The sequence below is a fragment of the Nematostella vectensis genome, chromosome 12 (assembly GCF_932526225.1).
Source record: "Nematostella vectensis chromosome 12, jaNemVect1.1, whole genome shotgun sequence".
NCBI lineage: Eukaryota > Metazoa > Cnidaria > Anthozoa > Actiniaria > Edwardsiidae > Nematostella > Nematostella vectensis.
In genome coordinates, this window is record NC_064045.1 from 3,902,304 (window position 1) to 3,917,621 (window position 15,318).

A 15,318-nucleotide genomic window follows, 5' to 3' on the forward strand; every position below is an offset into this window, starting at 1 on the left:
TCGTTGTGTAATCCGAGCTATTGTTCCGTGGTGGGCGAACAGCCCCCGACGCGCTAGCCGAAACGTGCCCGACTCATATAGCTAAAAATAGCTTGTTACAAATAAGGCAAATTTTAGGGAAATTCTTGGTTTATAATCAGGATTTTATAGCCTAACAATCTCTGTTGCTACCGCCCTTGATAAAAGTGGCAATATCACCAGTAACAATCTCCAAAGATTTTTAATTAAAAACGCGACCAAAATTTCATTCGATCCATTGGAAGTTTCTTTGAGGATGTCACTGATAATTTAGAGCGAATGGCCTGTTAAATAGCACGGATTTTAATAGATTATTTTGTCTCTTGTCGATTAAGTTCTCCATCGGCCATCCGGAAGTAAACTGGTGCGACAAAGCGGCCGTTATTAGACACACTGCACACATAATGACAGCCACGCACTATACACATAAAACACACAATTGTGTGTCATGTCGATGTTTAGCTTTAGAGCGTGGGTATTTTTTTTTTACTGGCGGCCGATTGGACGCCGGGCGCTGAATTTTGCCTTTTCATATAAAAAATAATTTATATAAAATTGGGTTCCTCTTAAAATTTTGGAATCAATTTTACTTGGTTTTCATTGTTTTCCAAATTGAACATTAGAAACACTCGTGAAATTTATCCCAAATTTCACTCGGCCCATAATATTACTTACACGAATCAGGAACTCGATCCAGCGAAGCGTTATTCATTGGGAATCTTTTCGAAAAAAAAGGTAGGCTTCGCGCAAAGATATTTTAAAAGAGTAATTTTCACTTTTTCAAATATTTTCATATATTAAAAGAATAGTTTTAACGTTTTCACTTTTCACTAAAACTAGACACAAACAACCAGACTTTACATGTATAGTCACTCCTTTATTTCATGGACATTCGCTATGCTAGAAATACATTATTTACAGTGTATATCACATTGAACTGGCACTAGAAAAAATAACACTCGTCAAAGTTTGTTATCTCTTCGTAACAGTACCTGGGTCTGTACTCGAATATCAAAGAGCGACCTTCTTCAAGCGGGTCTTTAAAGTGATGTCGACTCATCCGAGCTAACGACAAAAACACAGTCAAATGAGAATAAAAGAATCTAATGACAGGCGCCAGGGGGTGGCGGTGGGGGAGTGAATCTGACAAAAACAGACGGGGGTGATCGTTGCCAAAAAAAAAATTAACCCTAAAAGAGGGAAGGAACTTTGGGTGTGGTCAACAGCAATTCTTACCCCTAAGAAATGCCTAAGATGGCAAATCAAGAAAATTTTCAGTTTTCAGTTTTCCTGAATTTTATTGGGGTCCTTGAGACATCGCCACCAAGCGCATCCCTCTCAGATGGGCACCTTGTATTGTAATACGTTTCGGGCGACCGTTAGCGTGAAAAACACACAAGCACAATCGGAAAAAAAACCCTTAAACACTCCCTAAGGGATAGCAGTTGGTCGGATTTTTACAGCCTAAGAGATGACAGAATCGAAAAATCCTTCAACGCCCCCTAAAGGATGGCAGTTGGTCGAAATTTTATCAACCCCGTCTACTGGGTATTCCTACAACACTATCATGTGATACAAGTATTCCTACAACCAGGGGCGGACCCAGGAGCTCCAAAAAAAGGGGGGGTGAAGTAAGGGGGCCGGATTTAATATTCTTCCGTGTATTTCCTTGTTATTTTTAAGCCAAATATCTGGAAATAGGGGGGCTGGGGCCCGCTAGGCCCCTAAATCCGCCTCTGACAACACATCACGTGACACAATTATTCCTACAACACATCACGTGACACAAGACTCACCTTGGTTAACAAAGAAGTCAGCTAGCGCCTGCGCCGCGCGGACGGCCTGGTACGAGTGATGAATGTCTTCGTGGTGCGTCCATTCAAACTGGTTCTTTTCGGGATGCCACTGGCTTCCATAAAAAGGATACTTGTACGCTGGGAACACAGCAGATAAAAACACATAAAGACATGAAGAAACCTGACTGAAGACGCTATTTATGTCCACTTAATTATGTCCCTAGGATTCTCTCCCTCAATTTTGTGTACTGCACTCGCAAGTACACTTAAAGTGGCACCTTCCGGAGGGCTGACGGAAACTTCAACCGACAAGAGACAAAAGAATCTATTAGAATCCGCGCTATTTAACAAGCCATCCGCCCTAAATTATCTGTCACATCCTCAGAGAAACTTCCAATAGACACACTGCTTTTACAATTTTGAACTATTTTTCGTGTTTTCAGTTAAAAATCATCGGAGATTGTTACGTAATCGACCGGGAGTTAACTGGTGACATTGTCACTTTACATTTATAGCATTAGCAATCCAGGGTTCAGGGTACCTTCAGCAGTTGATACAAAGTCAACATCTTGGTCGATATCCCTGTTCGTTGTTAAAACACGGAAAAATGTGTTCAAGGACTTGGTCTTGTTAAAGGTCTGAAAGAAATAGCCAGAAATATATCAAATATGTTCCGTTATCACCTTATCTTACAAATTAAGGCTCACACAAGATTTCAACTCCATGAACACATAGCTATAGCAGGCATCTAATTATTAGGGGGGGACAATACAGGAAAACATCGGGGGGGGCACAGCCACACCCCTACTGGTTATTTCCTTATAATTTGTGAAAATATTGGGGGGAGGGGGGGATATGTGCCCCCAGTGCCCCACCCACTGCTACCAGCGCACATGATAATATGAATATAAGGATCGGAAGTACCTTTTAAGGTAGAAAACTCTCACTTTTAAAAGTGAGAGCAAAAGTATAACAATTCTTCATTCTACTCACTGTCATTCTGATACAGGACTTGTGCATGTTGAGGGTCATATTTCTGGTGCGCATATCTTTCAAGATATTCTCTGGTATGTATCGGAACATTCTGCTTTTCCTGGAATCTGAATTAAACATGAACAATATGAGTATGCTGTGCTCCCCATCTGGCCCAGATGGACAATACTCCCTATATCAGCATAACAGAGATGATTGGAGTACAATTGATTCATTTAAAAAGCTTGTTTTGTTATGGTTCTGGAAGGATTTGTACTCTCTGCATGTTGAAAAAAAAAGGCAAAATAAAAAAATAAAAAACATCTCATATTAGTGCCTTCCCAAAAGTGTAATTGCCTTAAGTGCCACGGCACTCATTCAAGCAATTAAGATATTTTCTTTTTTATCATGTTAGAACAGAGAAATTTGATAAAAAACGAAAAAAGACTCCAAAATATCATAGAAATAATTAGATATTATTAATAAGACAGGCAGTGAGAGCTTTGATCCCCCTTTCATTCCACACCCATATAAAACCTATGGTCTCTCTCTTTACCATGTAGGAAATCCTCACCTGGCTGAAATCTGAGGGGAATTGCATAATTCTCTGCTTTACATTTTTCTGGGGTGTGTTGCCCTTTTGATGCGAGGACAAAAAGTAGTTCAAAACCAAGGCACGTTCCCCACAAGGGGAACACATCGCCTGCATCATTCGCCTGATGATAAAATTACACAAAATAATAGTTATCATTATCATCATGGACATCACATTATTGCTACCATCAATTGCTAACATCAACAGAGCAACATTGCTTATCATCACCTCCAAAGCACTACCGCCATTTTCATCCTGAAGGTTTTTTCAATGTCTCACGTGAAGTATTTATTTGAGGGAGGCACTTATTTCCAAAAATCCAGTTGCTTTTTTTTACAATGTACAAGATAAACCTTCCAGGCACCAAATCAAAACAAGCTTTCAATGTTAAAATGCTCTGGCAAGAACAACCGCAAGTTTTCATTACTTCTTTTCTAACAGTCCCCCTTGTGTGAAACGTTTAGCCAATTCACTTATTAAGGGGAGGACTTACCCATGTTTTCCTCTCACTGTCGGAGGCGCTTATTAGAGGGGGGCACTTATATGAACAATTATGTTATTGCCCTACGTTACCTTAACAGCAAGATCAAACAAGACCTTTCCTGCTTTAGCATACTTTGAGGACAACAGATCTCTACCACCACCAGGGAATAACACCCTTAAAAAATGGAACAACTAGTATAAAAATCGCATTGCATGATCTATGTTGAATGCCCTTGTGAATAGATCAAAATCAGATTATTATTCAAAGCAACTGGAAAACCATGTATAGAATAATTTGTTATGTATAATCTGCTAAATCTCAAACAGGATTTTAAAATGTTCTTAGATTAAACAGTCTGCCTCATAACCATAATCGCAAAAAAGTTCAAACTACATAGTTTTTTTTCATTACAAAGTATAATTACCCATTTATGGAGTAGAAGAGTTTGGTCAGCTCACTTTTCGTAAGATCATTTCTAAAAAAAAAAACATGTTTTACTTACATGTTAGAATATAAATGCTCACAGAAAAACAATTCAACCACATCATCTTCTATTGCAAATCTCAGATTCCAGTGGATCCCCCACCTTCCCTTCCCTCACCAGATTACTGGCATAATTGCTAACCCCTACCCTAGGTGCACATTTCTTGCCCCTCCCCTCCCATTCCAGTGGATTACACCCCCTACCCCTACTCTTTTCTCCCAAGATTTCTAAAGTCATTGCTAACCCCTACTCTGGGTGCACATTTCTTGCCCCTCCCCTCCCATTCCAGTGGATTACACCCCCTACCCCTTCTCTTTTCTCCCAAGATTTCTAAAGTCATTGCTAACCCCTACTCTGGGTGCACATTTCTTGCCCCTCCCATTCCAGTGGATTACACCCCCTACCCCTACTCTTTTCTCCCAAGATTTCTAAAGTCATTGCTAACCCCTACTCTAGGTGCACATTTCTTGCCCCTCCCCTCCCATTCCAGTGGATTACACCCCCTACCCCTTCTCTTTTCTCCCAATATTTCTAAAGTCATTGCTAACCCCTACTCTGGGTGCATATTTCTTGCCCCTCCCCTTCCATTCCAGTGGATTACACCCCCTACCCCTTCTCTTCCCTATCAGAATTACTAGCGTCATTGCCATGCCCTACCTTATATGTGCACAACTCTACCCCCTTCACTTCCCCTTCCAGTTAATCCTCTCTCCTTCCCTTCCCTAACAAGATTACTAGCGTCATTGCCATGCCCTACCTTATATGTGCACAACTCTACCCCCTTCACTTCCCCTTCCAGTTGATCCTCTCTCCTTCCCTTCCCTAACAAGATTACAAGCGTCATTGCTATCCCCTACCTTATGGGCACAACTCTTGCCCCTGCTGCTTCAAGATACTTTATGTAAGATGATGCAATATAACTCTTTCCATGTTTCCCCAGATTTTTGAAGCCTGATGAGTCTTGAGAAAGTACACCTAAGAATAATCATTAAAAGTGATGAATTATGCGATTTTACCCTAGAATATAAAAAAGCACATTCTTATTTAAGAAAAACTATATGAGCAATAAATGAAACCTTCTCTAAGGATACATGTTTAATAAGTTCACCTCACTTGTTATACCAAAAAAAGATTTAAAGCTCCAAAATATTTTTGTATTTTTAGCCTGCTTTATAAGGCCACCCTGTCAATGGTGACAGTTTTATAGGTCCCCAATGTGCCCTTATTAATGGTGTTTCACTGTGAATATTATTGAGAATGTTATTTAGAAATAAATAATCAAATAAAAAAAACAGTATGTTTTTGGGTGAATTTCTAATACAACAGTTGATTTTCATCCGAGGTGGATCAGAAAAGTTATTATTTTTTTTCAAAGGAGTATACCTTTAGTGATCTTTTGCTTATAACAAATAAATAAACAGACATAACAATAGTTCAATAAACAGTACAAACAATCTCCCTTATTATCTTACCAATAATTGGACGATTTGTAAACACATCCCTATTTCCACGGAAAAAAGGTGCCTCTTTCGCATTGCTTCTTAAACATAAAACAAGAGGCACGAGTATAGTCAGGAGATACCCCAACATACTGATTTAGGAGTCGATTGATTCTAAACTTGAACTATTACAGAAGAGTTCGAAATTACATTACAAAAATTTTCAACGTCAATAGAACCACCAGTCAACGTTTTCACGAGTGACTGGAAAATAATAATACCTGTTCAGATTTCATGGGAAAATCATCAGAATACATTTAAGAAGCTTCCAAGGTTGGTTCCCAAATATCAGTTCAAGAAAATAATCATTTTCCTTGTCTCCAAGACATTGGTAAAATGGTATGGATGAAAAAATTGTTTTTGCAAGGCGTTCCTCGTTCATCCGGGTATGTGAAAGACAATTAAAATGGTTTCCCTGTGCTAAAATGGAAGAGGGTCTGGGCTCCAGTTACATAAGATAATATGGCGGCCCGATTGAATCGTATATCGTGTAGTACTCGAAGTTTGTGTTCTTATTCCAGGGCAAGGAGAGCGAGAAGAGAGCCAGCAAACGATGTCATTGATCGAATCATTCGCGTGGACCATGCCGGTGAATTAGGAGCGGATCGAATATACGCAGGACAAATGGCAGTCCTTGGCAAATCCAATATCGGCCCATTGATCAAGGTATTAAAGTCCCTTTAACCTTTCAGGGTTGATAAACTTTTTCAATTCTTTTTATTTTCATCTTCCAAATGGTATGTGGTTCGTATGGGCCCTATAAAACACGCGTTCGCGCGAATAACTCAAATCTGTAATATTTAGGTATTTTGGTCAACCTTCGGAAAAAAGGCCGTGAACTGAAAGGCCCGGGTCCAGTCATTTGTGACGTAGTTCGAGATGTCAATTAAATTACATGAGAAAATATATGGGCATGCTAAACCGGTTCCCGTCTTCATGTATTCTTAGTTATTGCTGAAGAACGTTGTTTGGTTACAACTTTTACCGTCATCTATATCTCAACCTGGTAGTCAAATGATTATTTAACTTCAAAAAATGCAAAATTTAGCAGATCCTAATTTAGCAGGTCTTTGAATTGTTTTTGCATTGTGCACGCGTGCTGCATTTGCAATGATGACATTCTCACCTACAACAAAACAATATTTTCTTTTTTCTCATACAATTTTCGACTTGAAATTATTCTTCGCTTCATTGTGGGAAGCATTGCAATAGAAAACACTTCGCCAAGATTTTGTGGTATTGCTGTCTCTGAATTTTAACTGACTTAGGGAAAATATGTTGTTTCAGATTTTCCCCCCAAAACTTGGAATTATTCACTCGATTCAATCTCCTTTCGCGCGGCCAGGAAAATTTGCAAAGATCTGTAGAAAATTCAAATTTCAATCAAATTCAATTCCCTTTTCAGAATTTGAAAGTTTAATTTGCTTCACGAAGACAAGAACTTCCTTCCGGGGTTTATCAGTGCGAGAAACCCCGAAGGCGAAAACGTTTTTTTAAATTTTGATAATCGTTATGTTGTGGTTGGAAATTTATCTTAGTTGGAAATTTTTCTCAACTAGTTGGAAATTTTTCAACCGGTTGGTAATTTTACAACCAGCTGGAAATTTTCGAACCAGTGGAAATTTTTCAAATTGTGGTTATCTGTCATTCTAAAAGGGATTATATTTTTGGGGACTCATTAATGAAACAGGGGCTTGGATTTTTAGGGGGGCATTAAAAGAACAAAGAACACCACTACCCTACACCTGCTCTCCTCCCCCTCTCCTCTCCCTCCACTGTACTTTCTACACTCTTAGTTGTCTATTTATTCAATACCCTACTAAGTGAGTTACCTGTGTCTAATTTACATTTTTTTTCATACCTTACCGTGATTCGAACCCTCAACCTTTCGCTTCGAAGTCCGTAGCCCTTATCACTTGACCACTAAGGCTTGTGACGAAAGATGAGCGGTTAAATCTTGCTTTATTGTAATATTCATGACGCGTCTTACGTCACGCTTGTTATAAATGCACGCATGTGTATTAACGTGAAACAGAGACTTTAAATCTTTTTACGAGCGTAGTGCAAACTTTTGTGGATAAAAAGCAAAAAATATCACAAAAGACTAACTGTGCTGTCATTACAATGAATTTACAACGTTTGAAAACACGCCAGAACCTGTATAGGGCTTAAATAGATGTGTTTCGTATTCTAAAATTGCATACGCAAAAGCTTTGCGTGACCTGGCGGCTTCGGAGGAGTCTAAAATTACGCACTTTTGTCGAACGTAACTCAAGATAGGTGCAGCGAAAGCGGGTATTGAATGACTGACATGTAAGACAACACAATAATTAGAGCAATAATAGTGTTCTTTTATTTCCCCCCTTCTTCTATAAAGCCCCTCCAGTCGCAATTGCCCCTGTTTATGCTCAAAAGTTCATAAATGGGTAGCAAATATAATTGACCACCACACAAAGTTTTGTTACATGCAGCCTATCTACTCGAAGACTGGTGAAGAAGTTCTTAGCGTGCTATCCACTTTTTGCACCCTATACGGCTATCCCAAGAAATTGATTACGGACAACGGGCTAGAGTTCAAGAATCGGCTTGTTGAAGCATTTGCAGAGAAAAACGGAATTCAAATCAGTCATGGCTCACCTCGTATGCCTACAACTCAAGGTCTTGTCGAGAGAAGTAACCGAACCTTTAAAGAAGACCTAAGAGCAATTCTTCAAAGTGAGGCCCACAAAGAAATGAAGAGATGGTGTGAAAGCACATCGCAAGCGTCATATACGATGAACATCACACATCACAGGGCAATGAACGAGACACCTTACGAGGCTGTGTTTGGTTTTAAAGCCAACAGGGAACATAGAAATGTGGCTGGCAATGAAGATGAGATGCCAGGAGCCAAACGTCAGAAGCGAATTGAAAGGCAAGAGGCATACAACCAGAAAATGGTAGAACAAACCAAGAGAAAGAAAAAGCAAAAGTTCAAGAAGGATGATATTGTGGCCCTTCAAATTGAGAGACCTGACAAAACCTCTTGTCTTCACCCACGTATGCTCATTGGAAAAGTAGTGTCTGTCGGAGAGAGTAATTACTGCACAGTTGTTACTGAACATGGGCGCATCAAAGGAAAAATTGCTCCAAATCGGTTGAACCACTGCACGTCATCAGTACCTCCACGATTTGACAATGATCGCCAAATCACGTTTAAAGAAGCTTGTAAGAAATGCACCCAAATTAATTAATTAAATAAAGATATCTATCACACAGTTTTGTTACGCAAAGTTTATTTTAACAAAGTCTTACCCAACCATACCCTAACCCTAACCAAAAGATACTTGAAGTTCATTTCGACAAAGACTTACCCAACCATTCCCTAACCCTAACCGCAACGTACTTATCAAAAAAGGATGCCTGGTACTTCTGAGGTCTTGCACTGGTTGGAGAATTTCCAACTGGTTGTAAAATTTCTAACTAGTTGAAAAATTTCCAACTGGTTGGTAAAAATTCCAACCAAAATGAATTTCGAACCACAACAGTTACCAAAAGGACAACATCACTCTTCCGAGGAATGCTTGGTTTGCCCTTTTTTATTTTGAGCAATATAAGTAAATTAAATAAGTAAATTAGCTGACTCGCTTTTTTAGTTTGCCTACGGCTCATAATCAATTTGGACACTTTACCTATCGCGATGATCGTAATGGAAAATTAAAGCTCAGATATAGGAGATTCGTTTTAGGGGTCTTATTGATGCGTGAGTTCATTAGCAAGCGCAAAGCCGTCATAGTAGAGTTGTGGTCACCATTGACATTTCGTGGTTTTGAAAAGACAATTATCAACAGCCGACTTGCTTTTTGATTTGCATACGGCTCTAAAATATTGATTGTCAAACTTTATGGATCGCAACTATCCTAATTGCAAAAGAAAGCTGAGATAAAGAGGACTCCTTGAGAGAGGTCTGTTTGATACGTGAGCTTAGTAGCAAATTAGAACCGTCATATTGTTGTCCCCATTAACATGTCGTTGTATTGCAAAAACAAAATAGAGTCAACTCCTTTTCTTAGTTTGCATACGTCAAATATCGAGGACATCCTGCAAACTTTAGGATTGTTTCTTCCGAATTTCTAGAGACAATCTTCTGAATTATTAGAATGTTCTCCAAAACTTCAAGAGAGTGATTTTCCGAATTTTAAGAGTACGATCCTCCGAACTTTCCGAATTTTAGAGAACAATCTTCTGAACTTTATAGCGTTTTTTCGAATTTGATGGGAACGAACTTCCGAATTTAAAAAACGTTCTTCTGATTGTGCCCCGAGAACTAGATCGTTTATGAACGATATAACGAAGCAACATCATTCCCTCATTATTAACAATATCATTCCCTAATCATAGAAAAAGTGTTTGTTGATCTTCAAGATTTGCCCAAAAACGTTTTTCGCCAGTGTACGTTTTCCCTTGCCGGATCACATATGATAATAATAATACGCTGTGTCTACTTGCACGGCTTCCGATAAAGGAGGAAAAAAAACTAGCTGCACGGCTGTCTCCAATTTTCCCGATTTTTTGTCTAAATAACAAGTTTCTGGCTTTAAAACACTTCCTTGATTATTTTTCTTGACTGTTCTAAATAATCGTGGATGCGATTCAAAGCCAGAAACTTGTTATTTAGACTAAAATGGGAGGCAGCTGTGCAGCTAATTATTTTTTCCTCCTTTACTGGAAGCCATGCAAGTAGACACAGCAATAATAATAATAATAATAATAATAATAATAATAATAATAATAATAATAATAATAATAATAATAATAATAATAATAATAATAATAATAATAATAATAATAATAATAATAATAATAATAATAATAATGAATTATCGTGAAGATAATGACTTTATACTTATTCTGTGTTTCCTACAAATTTAATACTCTATGATTTAGGCCTGATTCATACACATCAACAGAAATACATTGGGGTTAGCTTCATAGGTCTCAAGTAGTAAAAATTGACTTGATGCAGAACTTCTGTTGCACAAAATAAAGTATTTAGTCTGCTTAATAAAAGCTAGATGTTTGGATAAGTGTCATGATTCAGGTGTTGAACTGTTCATGTGCCCAATCCAAACAATTAGATGCAGCACGGCTGGAGCAAGGCATATGAATCAGGACTAAGTAAGTTAGGTGAGCACTTGCTCTATTGCATAGTCGGTACAGTATATAGAGTAAGAGATGGCACACCGACAACCCCTCTCTATTCCCCTGCCTCCCAAAAAAGTGACATTTCCTCTTAATATTTATACCTCTTTTGCATTTTATCTTATGTCTATACCCCTTGTCTGTCCCTTACCAAATCTTACCTGCACACAGCCTTGCATGCTGATCTTACCACTTTGTTGTCAAAGCTGCTTAATCTTTGTTCTATAGGAGATGCAGGAACAAGAAAAACTACACCTTCAAACTTTTGAGAGCATGATCCATGAGCGGCGTGTTCGACCGACACTTCTTACTCCTCTATGGAACTCAGCTGGATTTTTACTTGGTAAGATGATACTGTATTATGTACTATGAAACACTCCCTTATTGTACCTCCCAATTTAAAAAAGGCATATGTACTTTTTATTCAGGTACTACATTTTTTTTATTTTTATAAGCCAGTGACAATACAATAGAATCCCAAATATTTTCTGATGGTGTTCCAAAGATGATTTAATGATTTTACATCTGGCCTTTAAATTTGTGATCTATAGATATCTGTAGATGTAGATATCTTGATGCATGTCTTCTAAAAATGCCAGAATTTTACAATCAAGTCAGTAATGCTTAATTTGTAAAATAAATCTCAAGATAAAACTGTTTAGGTACAGTATAAACTCACCCCTCTTTCAAACATGACTTTCAAATTACTAAATGTGGAAAGAAACACAGCAAAATACCACCCAGCAGTTCTGAATGCCATTTAAAGACACTTTAGAAATAACATTTAATATTAAACGTTTAAAAAATCATGATTAACATGCAATGTGAGCATGGCTTAATTGAACTTCTTGTAGGTGCTGGTACGGCTATGCTTGGTAAGGAAGCTGCCATGGCCTGCACAGAAGCAATCGAAGAAGTCATTGGAGAACATTATGACAGGTGAGTAGAAGTTTTGCTCTGCTGTATGTGTATTTTCATAATTGCCTTCAATTTACAAAATAGGATTCCCAAAGGTTGTTCCAACACTGCTCATTATTTCGAGATCATTGCATTTTCTCTTTCCTTAATATAATATATTACTTTGTTTAACTTTAGTCAACTAAGAGAACTATTATCAGAAGAAGGAGCAATGGAGAAACACAAGGATCTGCTACAGGTTGGTTGCTTTCAATCATTTTTATTTTCACAAGGTACTCCTGTTAAAAGAGAAGAAAAAACCTCAAGTTTTTGAGGTGGTTGTCAACTTTGGTAGAGCTTGAACTGTATTAAGTTGATATGATTAATGATTGAATAAAATAATCTAAGGCTCACTAAAGAATCTTTTGTTTAAAGACTCTTCAACAATTTAGGGATGAGGAGCTGCAGCACCTTGAGACAGGACTCGAAAATGGAGCAGAGCAGGCAAGTTTATAAAAGAATTTTAATTTGTTTGAAGGCATTTTTTACTGTCCTCACCAAATGTTATCACTTCATGTGCATAACCAAGATCATCCTCCGATAAGAAATTTACTTCAGGTCGATTACGTAACAATCTCCAATGATTTTTAACGAAAAACACAAAAAATATTTTGAAATTGTAAAAGCAGTGTGTCTACTGGAAGTTTCTTTGAGGATGTGACTGATAATTTAGAACGGATGGCCTGTTTAATAACGCGGATAGATTCTAATAGATTCTTTTGTCTTTTGTTGGTTGAGTTTTTTGTTGGACCACCAGAAGTAAACTGCTGACAATGTGGCTCTTAACTGCGTGCCTCCAAAAAAACAAGGGGGTTGCCACCCTTGGGAAAAGAGTGGTTCCTCAAAGGTTTATATACACAGTACCCTGGGAACTTTGGCGATGCCCGTTAACAGTACAGTAGATAAAAACAGTAGACTATCCAGGGGGTCCTCTGGATAGTCTACTCCCCTCCCCTGCTCTCCCCTCCCCCTACTAGACCATCCAAAAAGGGTCATTTCATAAGATCCTCAAATATTATTATACTTTTTCAATCTGATACTTTTTACTTTCTCCCCTTCCCCTTAGCAAATCCTGTCTTTGCATCTAGTCGAACCACACTCATTTGAACTTTGAAAATAATACAAAAATCACTTTGAGTTGATTAGGATGTACATTAGTATATTACCTGCTCGTGGTTTGGTACAAATAATGAGCAGAATTTTGATATTCATTTGTCCTTCATGGAACTCACTCAAAACAGGGTTTGGTCCAAAAGAAATGATAATAAGCTTGGAAAATGATAAAAGCTTGGAAATTCGAGTTAGCCAGGTTTTGAGTTCATATTATCCTTTAAAATTCAGGTAAAAAATATGTAAAAAATCAATCTTATTTATCCGTTATATATCCGTTCCGAGATTTTGAGTTATCTGAGTTTAAGTTAGCAGAGTTTCACTGTATATTATAGTTCCATCAAATGTTCAATGAATCTTTTGTCCTTAGGCACCGATGTACAAGACTCTGAAGAATGTAATACAAACCGGATGTAGAGCAGCAATATGGGTCGCCGAAAGAGTATGACGCTATAACTGTCAGGTTGATATATAGATATAAAGAAGGTTGGACTCCCTGACAAAAAGGCACATCGTCGTATCCCTTAGGTATAAATTGACCTTTTCCTCAGGCTTTTTATAGGTCAGCTAGCTCAAGGGTGTCTCGAGCTGGTTGTGATAAAAAAAATTGATACGCTAACATACTCTCATTTTTTCCATAGCTCAAAATAGGTGACAAATAAAGTCTAGAAAAAATACGTCAAAAGCTCGAGATCAAATTTCATCCCAACTTTTGCTAAATACAGTCTACACTTGCTATGACGGACACCTTTGGGGTAGTAATTTACACCTTTTTTAATCCTTTAACCTTTAATTAGGATAATTGCCCCTAGCAAGCTAATCCGGCAATGAGCGGTCGACGACCAAGGACCAACGGATAAAAAAAAAAAAAAAAAAAAAAAAAAAAAAAAAAGTTGACTACAACAACAGAATAAATAAATAAATAATAATAAATAATACATAAATAACAATACAATCAAGTAATAATAATGATACACAAAAAACACATTAAAAACAATAAATAAAGCATACGATCATTGCAGGATTAGCTCGCTAGGCAAGGCCGCACGAAATTGTGTTACAGTTGATATATTGTTAAAGCATGATTGAGACAGTGAGTTCCAAACTGGAACAGATCTTACATAGAACGAAAACTTGTAACAATTTACTGCTGGTGTTGGATGGTCAAACTGGAAACAATGACGGGCACTAGCCCTAGTAGCATAATTAAAGTGTCTCAGCTTAATGTCAGTGGGAAAGTCAATGTTTACGTGATGAAAATTAACATTGTAAAATAAAGAAATATCATTTACCACTCTACGATTTTGTAACGATTGCCATCCTAGTTGGGCAATCATGTTTGAAACACTACTATCTCTACGATAATCGTTTGTGACAAAGCGGGCAGCGCGGCGTTGAATTGACTCGACACAGTTGATGTCCTTTTGAGTGTGTGGAGACCACGCTGGGGAGGCATATTCAGCTACAGGACGCACAAGACTAATGTAGGCCTTCTCCTTGACCTCAGCAGGACATGATGATAAGTTCCTCTGGAGAATGTTTAGCACCCTGTTCGCTTTCTTCTTGATCTCGTCACACTGTTTGGACCAGTTAAGACTGGGCGTGATGTAAATGCCTAAGTACTTTTGAAACCGCACACCTTCCAGAACAGAACCACATAATGTGTAGGAACCTTGAAATGGGAAGCGCTTCAAAGTGATCGACATCACGTAGCATTTTTTAGGGGCGAATGACATCTGCCACCGTTTGGCCCATTGCTCAAGGTAATGCAGGTCTTGTTGTAAGATTGCGTAGTCGGAAGGGTCATGGATGGGGCGATAGAGTACACTGTCATCAGCAAAAAGCTTCACTTGTGATTGGATACCAGATGGCATGTCATTGATGAACATTAGAAATAATATTGGTCCCAATACAGTGTCTTGCGGCACTCCAGACAGCACAGTTGACCAGCTTGAACAGGCACCATTTACAACAACTCGTTGCCTACGGTCAATCAGAAAGTTTCTAAGCCATATAAGCATTTTTCCTCTGACACCATAGAACTGAGCCTTAGCAAGAAGACGTTCGTGGGGAACAGAGTCAAATGCTTTGGCGAAATCCAAAAAGATGACATCTACTTGGCCATGAGCATTTAACACTGAGGCCCAGTCATGAATCACTGAGACTAACTGCGTTGTACAGGAGAGACCTTTCTGGAAACCATGCTGGTGGTGTGAGATAAT

General features: G+C 38.2%; 2 protein-coding genes across 2 annotated transcripts; one reads left to right on the forward strand and one right to left on the reverse strand.

Annotated features, from left to right (window-relative positions):
* Positions 1 to 874: 874 nt before the first annotated feature.
* On the reverse strand, positions 875 to 6,023 carry LOC116620875 (gamma-glutamyl hydrolase). Its single transcript, XM_032386795.2, has 9 exons — positions 5,822 to 6,023; positions 5,207 to 5,324; positions 4,290 to 4,340; positions 3,955 to 4,039; positions 3,361 to 3,502; positions 2,808 to 2,914; positions 2,356 to 2,452; positions 1,815 to 1,952; positions 875 to 1,083 (listed from the first exon to the last, which is right to left on the reverse strand). The coding sequence occupies exons 1-9, from the start codon at positions 5,937 to 5,939 to the stop codon at positions 962 to 964; spliced, it is 978 nt and encodes a 325-aa protein (XP_032242686.1). The 5' UTR covers positions 5,940 to 6,023; the 3' UTR covers positions 875 to 961.
* Positions 6,024 to 6,283: 260 nt separating this feature from the next.
* On the forward strand, positions 6,284 to 14,395 carry LOC5516938 (5-demethoxyubiquinone hydroxylase, mitochondrial). Its single transcript, XM_032386908.2, has 6 exons — positions 6,284 to 6,514; positions 11,258 to 11,372; positions 11,884 to 11,968; positions 12,125 to 12,185; positions 12,362 to 12,430; positions 13,467 to 14,395. The coding sequence occupies exons 1-6, from the start codon at positions 6,311 to 6,313 to the stop codon at positions 13,542 to 13,544; spliced, it is 612 nt and encodes a 203-aa protein (XP_032242799.1). The 5' UTR covers positions 6,284 to 6,310; the 3' UTR covers positions 13,545 to 14,395.
* The last annotated feature ends 923 nt before the right edge of the window (positions 14,396 to 15,318 follow it).

Bases quoted from the DNA above. Each gene is read 5' to 3' on its own strand.
- LOC116620875 (XM_032386795.2), bottom strand. From the start codon at position 5,939: ATGTTGGGGTATCTCCTGACTATACTCGTGCCTCTTGTTTTATGTTTA. The intron at 5,325-5,821 runs GTAAGATAATAA...GATTATTCTTAG, and splicing joins TACAAATCGTCCAATTATTG to GTGTACTTTCTCAAGACTCA. The intron at 2,915-3,360 runs GTGAGGATTTCC...TGTTTAATTCAG, and splicing joins TCCCCTCAGATTTCAGCCAG to ATTCCAGGAAAAGCAGAATG.
- LOC5516938 (XM_032386908.2), top strand. From the start codon at position 6,311: ATGGCGGCCCGATTGAATCGTATATCGTGTAGTACTCGAAGTTTGTGT. The intron at 11,969-12,124 runs GTGAGTAGAAGT...GTTTAACTTTAG, and splicing joins ATTGGAGAACATTATGACAG to TCAACTAAGAGAACTATTAT. The intron at 12,186-12,361 runs GTTGGTTGCTTT...TTTTGTTTAAAG, and splicing joins AACACAAGGATCTGCTACAG to ACTCTTCAACAATTTAGGGA.